This window comes from Colobus angolensis, unplaced genomic scaffold (assembly GCF_000951035.1).
Source record: "Colobus angolensis palliatus isolate OR3802 unplaced genomic scaffold, Cang.pa_1.0 Scaffold252, whole genome shotgun sequence".
In the NCBI taxonomy this organism is placed as follows: domain Eukaryota; kingdom Metazoa; phylum Chordata; class Mammalia; order Primates; family Cercopithecidae; genus Colobus; species Colobus angolensis.
The window spans coordinates 1,419,097-1,429,955 of record NW_012115733.1 but is presented as its reverse complement, the minus strand read 5'-3'; the positions used below and the strand labels follow the sequence as shown (position 1 = coordinate 1,429,955).

Below are 10,859 nucleotides of genomic sequence, written 5' to 3'. Positions count from 1 at the left end.
CTGTGCTCATTCTACCTCCTCACACTATGGCCTTTCACTGTTTTGGAATGTTTTTGAGTGTGATCAAAGAGACTTCATGGTATTTTAGAAATTGCCCTGGAAAAAGCTGGGCAGTCTATGCCCCTTAATAGTTTGTCCTGGGTAGTAAGTTACTTAATTCATCTGAGACTGTAAAATAGAATTGTACCTGCCTTGCTTAGCCTCATGGTTTTGTTGTGAGAATCAACTGAGGTAATATATGTGAATGCATATACTTATACTGGCTTTTCCTCACCTACAAAATGTTTCATCCTTCTCCATCCAAAGCGAAACCCAAGTCAGCCTTTCCCCTTTCTTAAACTTTCCCCTCAAGCTGCAGAATTTTCTGTTTCCTTTTCTTACCAACCTGGCCCCAGCCTAGCTTTTCAGCCTCATTCTAACCCCTCCCCAACATGTTATTTATGCTCCCTACTCCAGACAGCTAGGACATCCTTGAACTCGATATGTTCATGCCTTTGCCTGGTCTCAGGCTTTCTTTACCTCCCACTCTACTTGGGAACCTGTTTGTCATTTTAAGTCCTGATCACACGTTACTTCCTTTGTGAAGCCTTCCTCCAGCCCCTGTCCCCAACAAGATTACTGACTTTCCATTATGTTTCTATAGCACTTAGTTTGTGCTACTATAATAAAGTGCCATGGACTGGGTGGCATTTAGTTCTCACAGTTCTGGAGACTGGGAAATCCAAGATCAAGTTCTTATGTCAAGTGATTTTTTAGTAAGTTAGTTTATTTTGCTATAATCTCATCTTTTGAATTTTTTGTTTCTTCTAGGTGTCTGCAACTGGATTACAGTTTCTTCTGATGAACGCAGTCTTTGAATGCTGCCTGGCCTATCACAAATACATGTGTGTGCAGTTATTGTTTTCTCTGTAGGGTCATAATTGCTTTGTCAGGACCCCATGACTTTTAAAGAACATTAGCTCTACCAGCTTGCCTCCATACTATATGAGCTGTCATGTTCTTCATTGTTTTCAATGCAAAACTCCTATGTAATTTGTTCCCAGTGCTGCTAGACCTAAACTAGGGGCTAGACAACATCCCAGCGTTCACAGAGGATAGTAGGCACAGTGCTCGACTTTTTACATAAAGTATCTCATTTAATTTGAACAACACCCTGCAGAGGTAGGTATACTTATCTCCATTTTACAGTTGAGGTAACTGAAGTCCAGAGATTTTAAGTCAGTCACTTGCCTGAGGTTAATTGTGATAAAACCAAGATTTTAATCCAGATCTGCCCAACATCAAAGTCTGTTTTCTCCTAGGGATGCTATAGATAGACTGGGTTTTCTCAAGAATTTTCAGAGAATTTATGGTGTTTCTGGTGAATGGTGTTAAAGAGCCTCTTTCTGATTGCAGCCCTGCCTTGGACAAGACACAGCTGAATCTGTAAGAGATGGTACTGCCACTACCACCCCAGAGCTCCAAACCTGAGCCTACGAAATCTCAGTCCAGCAAAATTGTGCGCAGTCATCATGACCAGTCTGAAAAGGTTAGAGCAAACTGTCTTCCCTGACAATATCTTTGGTAGTCTCTTCCTGTGTTGGCTCAGTACCTATCCTCACCTGTGAGTCTTTTCAAATATGTCTGGTTTAACCTGAGAAAATAGGGAGGGGTGGCAGCCCTTGTAGTTGGAGAATGCCAGCAAATTAGAACTCTGGACTCTTCTTTCCCATAAATGCAGGGCTCGAATGAAGGCCACCTTCCATAACCCTCAAAACTGAACAACACTCAGTCCTCATTAATGATCATGTCTGTATCCTTACTTTCTCTGAGAAGCTCCAAGCACCTTGCTGAAAGACTGGTACATTCTGGGGAGAGTATGAAGATTATATCAGCACATTTATTATTATGCTTTTTATAGCTATTGAATTTGAAGAATGGGTATATTTTGACTCTGCTGTTTTGACTTTATTGATAGTTTGATGTTGTTCTAACCTTAGGATATTCTGTGTTCATCATCGTACATATTTTAATCAGAATTATACTAGCACTGATGAATTGGCATCAAGAGAGTATTTCCTGGAGCAAAACATCATTAGGTGAATTTAATTTCCTTGATTGGTTTTCTCTGAGCACAGATAAACATTTTCTAATCTTGTTTATTTTACTAAAATGATTTTCACAGAGGTGCCAAATTTTTTCCTATGTAAATTTTTCAAGAAAGATTTGATATATTGATCAGATTTTTGTCGACATCAAATTTTCGGATTAGTGTTCTGCCATTGTAACTTTCCTTTAGTGGCAATTATTTTTCCAAAACCAACTTTCTTGGAGTACATTTTGCAAATCTAAGTTTTATTGAGTTCAGTTTCAGCTGTAATTTTATTTTGGGTCAATTATTTCTACCAGTAATATTAAATAGGAGTTGGATAACAGTTTATTTCTTAGCTAATTTCTGAGAAAATAGTGTTTCATTTTTGGCTAATTTCTAGTAGGATTATTTATCATCAACTAGATGAAGGTCTAATAGCTTACTTATGTCTTGGCTTAATCCATTAGAAAATGGAAGTAATTTTTCTCAGCTTTTTTTGTTTTGTTTTGAGATGGAGTCTCGCTCAGTCGCCCAGGCTGGAGTGCAGTGGCACGATCTTGGCTCACTGCAACTGCCACCTCCCGGGTTTAAGCAATTCCCTGCCTCAGTGTTCTGAGTAGCTGGGATTATAGGTGCCTGCCACTATGCCTGGCTTATTTTTGTATTTTTAGTAGAGACGGGGTTTCACCATCTTGGCCAGGCTGGTCTTGAACTCCTGACCTCATGATCCACCCTCCTTGGCCTCCCAAAGTGCTAGGATTGGGATTACAGGCCTGAGCCACTGTGCCTGGCCCTCAGCTCGTATTTTTTTGTTTTTGTTTTTGTTTTTGAGTTGGAGTCTTGCTCTGTCACTAGGCTGGAGTGCAGTGACACGGTCTTGGCTCACTGCAGCCTTTGCCTCCTGGGTTCAAGCAATTCTTCTGCCTCAGCCTCCCAAGTAGCTGGGACTACAGGCATGCGCCACCACGTCCAGCTAATTTTTGTATTTTTAGTAGAGATGGGGTTTCCCCATGTTGGCCAGAATGGCCTCAATCTCTTGACCTCATGTTCCGCCTGCCTCAGCCTCCCAAAGTGCTGGGATTACAGGTGTGAGCCATCACGTCCAGCCTCAGCTCTTTTAAGATTGCTCTCTGTGCTGGATTGGTTTATTGTGTCATGAATCCAATTCTGATAACTCACTGTGCCATGTATTAACTGTTAATGGTACAGCTGGAGAACAGAGCAAATGGTCTGATCCCAGTGTCCTGCTTCACATTACAACAACTCTCTGATATAAGTAGGGAAGGTTTGTTCTCAGAATTTCATAAGGGCAGTCTGAGACTTAGGAGATTTTTACCACATAAAGCTCTTATAGGGTAGAAGACTCCTATAGTGTGATTTGACCTAACCTCTAACCCTATAGAGATAGTCTTACTCATTTGGGAATGGGTTAAGGCAAGCACAGATACAGAATATGTGGAAAGAAAGCCCCTTCTGCTTCAAAATATTCATCCCCCTTCCCTTCCCCAGCCCCTCTTTTATGTATACTAATAATCAGAGATTAATCTGGATTACTAAACTTTTTTTCTTAATATAAAATTTTCCTTTGAGGTTTACAATCATATCAGACTTCGTTATTTTAAATACTATTTCTGCCCATTTACAGTTCATACAAACTTTTAAAAACCATGTATTGTCTTATTTAATCTTCAAGGACTGTTAGTCAAGTTATCCAGTTTTACCGATAAGAAAATTGAGGCTCAGAGATTAAGTGACTGGTCCAAGGTCAACAGTTAGTAAAGAACTGATCCTGGAGCAGTATATAGATGTGTGTGCTGTTATCCTTACTGGTAATGTCTTTTAAAATGTGTCCCCAACCCCTGGGCTGTGGACCAGTACTAGTCTGTGGCCTGCTAGGAACCCAACCATACAGCAGGAGGTGAGCAGTGAGTGAGCAAAGCTTCATCTGTATTTCTAGCCATTCCCCATCGCTCATATTACTTCCTGAGCTCCACCTCCTGTCAGATCAGCAGTGGCATTAGATTCTCGTAGAAGCATGAAGCCTATTGTGAACTGCGCATGCGAGGGATCAAGGTTGTGCGCTCCTTATGAGAATCTAATGCCTTATGATCTGTCACTGTCTCCCATTTTCCCCAGATGGGACTATCTAGTTGCAGGAAAACAAGCTCAGGGCTCCCACTGATTCTACATTATGGCGAGTTGTATAATTATTTCATTATATATTACAATGTAATGATAAATATGCACCATATATGTAATGTGCTTGAATCATCCCAAAACCAGCCCACCCCAGTGTCCGTGGAAAATTTGTCTTCCATGAAACCAGTCCCTGGTGCCAAAAAGGTTGGGGACTGCTGTTTTAAAAGCTACTTAACATAAGAGACACGTAGATATTTGTTAAATTATTAAAGTGATCTACCTGAAAGCATCTAATATTAAAGGAATGACTAGGAATGGTAGGGGTGGTAGTGGCCCACCTTGGATAGGATAACCATAAGTATGAGAGAAGTAAGAGGAAAAATGAGCTTTACTGAGCTACATTTTGCTCATTTTGTGAGTTACACTGAAGGTCATCTTGCCTCCTCATAGACTTACCCATTATCAATGTCTACCACCTTTAGGGACTTAATAAACAGCACTGAGTGCCAGAATTTCCTTTTGTTACAGTTTGTTGGGGGTTATTATATGCATCCCCAGTTACTTTGAGATTCTGGAGTTCCCCTGAGCCCTAAAGAGGACCCAGAGTCCCTGAAGAGACTATTCACAATTGGATATACTCATTTACCTCTTGTACTTTTTTAGACAGGGGAGAATTGCCAAACAAAGATATCTCCATCTTCACTTCAGGAGTCTCCATCTTCACTTCAGGGAGCACTCAAAAAGAGATCAGCTTTTGAAGATCTCACTAATGTGAGTATGCTAGTCCAGTCCTTTGCTATAGTTTTGCATAAGGCTTAGACACCCTCTTTCTTGAGGGACCTTTCCACTTTACCAGACCCTCTCGGGAATGTCAACAGCAAATTTTATTTGGGATCAATGACCCAGTTTCAGAAACTGCAGGGGCTCTGCTCCTGGCACATACCATCTGGAGCAATTGGTGGAGTTCTCGGGAAGCAGCAGACAGTAATTATCAGATATGAAATTGCAGATAACTATGAGAACTATGGAATTGCATTTAGATGAAGTCCAGAGGTGACTGCCCAGGCCCTCGAGGTAAGTATTTTGGTGGAATCATTGTAGTCTAGTGCAGTGTTTATCAATTCACACAGGACAATTTTTCTGTTGTGCAGGACTGATCTCAACTAGCATCCCTGGTCCTCAGGCATTAAATTCCACCAGCAGCCCAGTCATAGTGATAATCAAAAATGCCTCCAGATATACAGAACTGTTGAGAACCACAGTTCCATGATCCAGTCTTTAACTATAAGGATCTAGAAATTCAATTTTGGCTAGAATTCTTTCAAGTAACCTCCCTTCTGGTGTTACTAAGGTGCCAGTAAAAATCAGAATTAATAGAATGTTGTTAAATGAATATAGAATCAAGCCAAAGGCAATCTTTGTCTTAAAAAATAATAATAACTGATATACCTACTGGGTGCTTACCATATGTCAGGCACTATGCTAAGCATGTTATCCTGTATCAGCTCACTTAATCCTCATGTAATCCTATGAGGTAGATACTATAATCTCTTCTTGATAGATGAGGACTTCGCCAATGTTGGTTTTGAAGTCTGTATTATCTAGGCTATAGATAATCCTGGTGAACTATTCTTGCCCTTCATTATATAGTGTACTTATGTAGCTACCAGAATACTTATATCTACTAAATAGTGTTTTACTCCCTTGGGCATAATTGGATAGGCATTGGCAAAGTTCTTTCCTTTAGATCCCTGCCCTTTAGATTCTGTATGACCACCTTTGTGCAAATACAATCTCTTCCCTATACAGATTACAACGTAGTTTTTTTAAGTTATAGCTTTCTGCATAATTTCAGACCTACTATCAATTGGTAGAAAGAGCCCCTTCCCACACACACACACTTGTAAGGTTAGATTCATCTCCTGACTTATTTAACCATGGATGCAGAATTTGGCTGAAATAAGGTAGCCATAAATCAGGAGCAGATGCAGCCTATCTTAGTGTAACTTCCCTTGGTCCCTCCAAGTCCCTGACGGGAGTACAGTGACAATATGCAAGGAAAGTGTCTTAGTCCATATGGGCAATTATCACAAAACACCTTAGACTGGGTAACTTATAAACAACAACAAGTTATTGCTCACAGTTCTGGAGGCTGAAAAGTCCAAGATCAAGGTGCTGGCAGATTTGCTATCTGGTGAGGGCCCATTCCTCATGGATGACATCTTTTGCCTGTGCCCTCACATGGTGGAAGAGGCAAACAAGCTTCCTCGGGCCTCTTTTATAAGGGCACTAATCCCATTCACAAGGGCTGTGCTCTCAAGACTTAATCACCTCTCAAAAGGCCTATCTCTTAATAGCATCACATTGGAGATTAGGTTTCAACATAATGAATTTCAAAGGGACCCAAATATTCAGATCACAGCAGTAAAGTATCACAGCATATGAGAAACTTTCTTGTGACATCTGAGTCCCTTTTTTCATGAGTTTATCTTACCATTCAGAAAGAACAGACATACATGAACTGTATCAATAATAGGAAATCCATGCAGATATCTAGGACCCTCCTGATTCTCCAACTGAATTGAGCATCCATTTGGCCATATTTCCATGGGGTTAGGGGGCAGGGGAGCAAGGCATCATTAGCAGAGTTTCTGCCTCTAGCTCTCTAGCTGCTTAGAAAGCCCATTTCCCTTTTGCACTCAAATTCTGAAGATTTACCTTGGTTACCTTGAATGGTCTTTGGTGCCTTCCAGAGACAGTTCCATCATTACAATGTACCTAAGCCATTCCTAAGGTTGGGCATTACTGCAGATATCCGAACTCATCTATTTGACAGTTGAGGGCTCCTTTCGCTCTGGGTTTTGGAGGTTCCCTATATGATAATTTGCTTCTTAACAGTCAGTATTATTAGGTCTCCATGTCTTCATCCCTGTGTTCTTCTCAACATTTACCACAGTGAGATCCTGGCCTGCCAAAAAGAGTTAATCTGTTTTAATTAGTTAATCTGCTGTGAGTTTTTCTTTTCCTCTCCCTTATCATTTCTCATGGGAAGGACTTGTGATATTTAAGAGCTGGTGCTAAGCCAGTAGACAGGGAGATAGGGCCTATATCCATGTTTGCCTAAATGGTTTTGTGTAAGTAGGACTTTCGTTTATTTATATATTTTATTTTATTTTATTTTATTTTTTTATTTTATTTTATTTTATTTTATTTTTGAGATAAAGTCTTCCTCTGTTGTCCAAGCTGGCGTGAACACAGCTCAATGCAGCCTTAGCCTCCTAAATAGCTGGGACTACAGGTGATCACCACCATGCCCAGCTAATTTGTGTATTCTTTCTGTAGAGATGGGATTTTGCCATATTGCCCAGGCTGGTCTTGAACTCCTGGGCTCAAGCAATCCTCCTGCCTCGACCTCCCAAAGTGCTGCGATTATAGGCGTGAGCCACCACACCCAACCTTCACTTCTATTTTCCTATTTTATGGTGAAAGAATTATGGGGAAGTACAAGTAAAGGTCCCCTTGAGCTTAAACTTGAAAATATCAGTGCTTTTTACCTGCATGTATGGCAAGTAGAGAGTTTCATCTTGGGAGTTATGATCTCCACCTCTTTCTTGCCATGAACGCACTTCTTTTCCCATTCTGAATCTTCATTGCACATATAAGGAGTTTGCAAAACTTTAGGTGAAGTTGAAATGGTGACTGTGGCAAGCTCTTTGAAAAGCAGAGGTAGATGACTTGAGGTCCTAAGAAAGAATTTCCTGTTGGACTGTAGTTGTTTATTATGATCTGATGATACAAAGACATACTTTTTTTCTACATTTCATTTGGAAATAACTTCAAATTTATGAAATGTTGCAAAAATAAAAATTGTACAAAGAACACCAGTATACCCTTTACTAGAGTACTTATTGTTGACATTTTGTCCCACGTGCTTTCTCATTTGCTTGTATATATCGTGGTCCCTTTACCCCTAAGTACAGTGTGTATTTCCTAAGAATAGGGAAATTGTCTTATATAACCACAATACACTTATCAATTTTCTAAATTTGCATTGATATAGCAGTTTTGTGTAATCAATCATCTATATTCCAGTTTTGTCAGCTGACCTTATAACAACCTTTATAGCATGTTTTCCCCTCCAGTAAAGGATCCAGGCTAGGATCATGTATTGTATTTACTTGTCTTTTACTTGTCTTTTTAGCCTCTTAATCTGGAACATTTCCATAGCCTTTTTTTTTTTTTTAATGATGTTGCCATTTTTGAGGATACAGTCCCACCCAACTCCCCACTTTGTAAAATAGAAAAATCCTCATTTTGTTTTTGTCTAATGTTTGCTTGTGACTAGATTGATACATTCTTGGCTAGGATACTGTGTAGGTGATGTTCTTGCTATCCTTCTCAGAGTGTCATATCTGGAGGCACAGGATGTCTGTCTTTCATTGATAATGTTAATTTTGATCACCTGGTCAAGATGTTGCCTGATTTTTGTACTGTATCATTATCATTTATCTTTTTCTCTTGCAGTAAGGAATCTGTAGGACATACTCTACAAGTATGAGCCTTCTCTTCTCCACTGTTTATTATCAGTATGGACTCATGAATTCATATTTTTCCAGTGGTTTACTGTTCATTATTGTACTTTATTTTGGTGTTCAAATTGCCCCATCTTTGGCCAGTTAGGAGTGCCTTCAATCTGACTACCGTGTCCTTGTGACATGCTCTCATAATTTTTTGAGCATTTTATTTCCAGCTTAAAAAGATGGTCCAAATTCATCTTATGCCTTCTTTGTCCAACCCCTGGAGTCAATCATTTCTCCAGAGTTCTGGTTCCCTTTAGTAGGGAGTGATATTAGATACCAAGATCTTGATGCTAGATGTCCTATTAGGGTGTCTGCTTTTTCTGCCCAGTCTGCAGACAGAGCTAGGAAATATCTGTATTTTTATATACACAAATGTGTACTTATACATATGTCTATATACACAAATATGTATGTATAACTGGTTCAGTCTTAGGGTGTATGTGTCAGGAATTTATTCCTTTCTTCTAGATTTTCTAGTTTATGTGCATAGAGGTGTTTATAGTATTCTCTGATGGTTGGTTGTATTTCTGTGGGGTCAGTGGTGATATCTCCCTTATTTCTGACTGTGTCTATTTTATTCTTCTCTCTTTTCTTATTAGTCTAGCTAATAGTCTATCTGTTTTATTAATTTTTTTCAAAAAGCCAGCTCCTGGATTCATTGATTTTTTTGAAGGGTTTTTTGTGTCTCTCTTTCCTTCACTTCCACTTGAATTTTGATTACTTCTTGTCTTTTGCTAGCTTTGGGGTTTGTTTGCTCTTGGTTCTCTAGTTCTTTTAGTTGTGATGTTAGGTTGTTTATTTGAGATCTTTCTAGCTTTTTGATGTGGGCATTTAGTATTTGTAAACACATATACCTATTTAGGAAATCATGAATTCATGCAGCTTCAATTTCAATACATAAAATTCTTTCTTGGGTTCACTAATCCTTATTTGTATGTTCTATAATGAGAACCCTGGCTCCTAAAAACATCAACACATTTACTTAATACTGTAATACAGCTAAAAGAGTTTCAGAATGGCTTCATCCAAACCACTGTAATAAACAAACCTACTAAAAAGAGTTCCAGATTTATTAGCAATATCTACACCCCTCTGCAGAGCTATCCTAACTGAGGATGTATACTTTGAAGGTGGCAGTCAAATACTATTTATAAGTGACTTGGATTGGTTATTTCTGTTCTTTTCTTCTGCTTTCTAAAAAGAAAGGAAAAATCATTTAACATAGTTATGGTACTTATTTGAAATATAATTAGGTTCATTTGTGTCATTTAATTTTTTAATTTAAAAAATTTTTTTGAGACAAGGTCTTGCTCTGTTGCCCAATCTGGAGTACAGTAGCGTGATCGAAGCTCATTGCAGTTTCAACCTCCCAGACTCAAGCAGTCTTCTTACCTTATTCCCCACAAGTGGCTGGGACCATAGGCATGTGCCCCCACACCGAGCTATTTTTTTTTATTATTATTTTGTGGTGACAGGGTCTCCCTATGTTGCCCAGGTTGGTCTTGAACTACCAGGCTCAAGTGATCCTCCCACCGTGGCCTCTGCTGGGGCTACAGACAAGAGCCACCATGACTAGCCTGTTTGTTTCATTTTAAAGACATAACTTTAAGTGTATTTTTACTGACATTATTAACAGTCCCATGATCTTTCCTACTGTTAAAAGTGTTAGTCAGGATTAAAGTCTGTGTGGAACTCCCCAAAGCCATGCGTTAAATAAATGCCACTTAGTGAGATGGAATAGATATATCACAGGTAGTATTGTGTTAGAGGTGTATCCTGAAGAGGCACACCCAGACAGCAAAGTCAATCATCCTGCTTTTTTTCCCCTCTGAAAATCTTATGAGGTCAAAGTGGAGTATGATGTTAACACAGCATCTTTTCAGTTGTGGGCCAGCTAGTAGGCCTGGCATAGAGCACAGAACTACATCCTGTATCTCTTGGAAACACGTAGGGCTGCTAGTTAACCAACACATACCAGTACTGCTGCACTGGTTGTTTGATGCTAGCTTCCACTGTGATTGGTTGGCCCAGTGCCATACTGGTTGTGAGATGTTTGGATTATCACTCCT

General features: G+C 39.5%; 1 protein-coding gene across 1 annotated transcript in view; it reads left to right on the top strand.

The window, feature by feature from the left end:
- CCNB3 (cyclin B3) overlaps nt 1–10,859 on the top strand; it is an 85,519-nt gene that overhangs the window by 20,182 nt on the left and 54,478 nt on the right. Inside the window, exons 2-4 of the mRNA XM_011946738.1 lie at nt 811–884; nt 1,396–1,528; nt 4,874–4,981. Coding sequence (XP_011802128.1) covers nt 1,433–1,528; nt 4,874–4,981 — 204 coding nt within the window. The 5' untranslated portion in view covers nt 811–884; nt 1,396–1,432. The remainder of the gene's footprint in view (nt 1–810; nt 885–1,395; nt 1,529–4,873; nt 4,982–10,859) is intronic.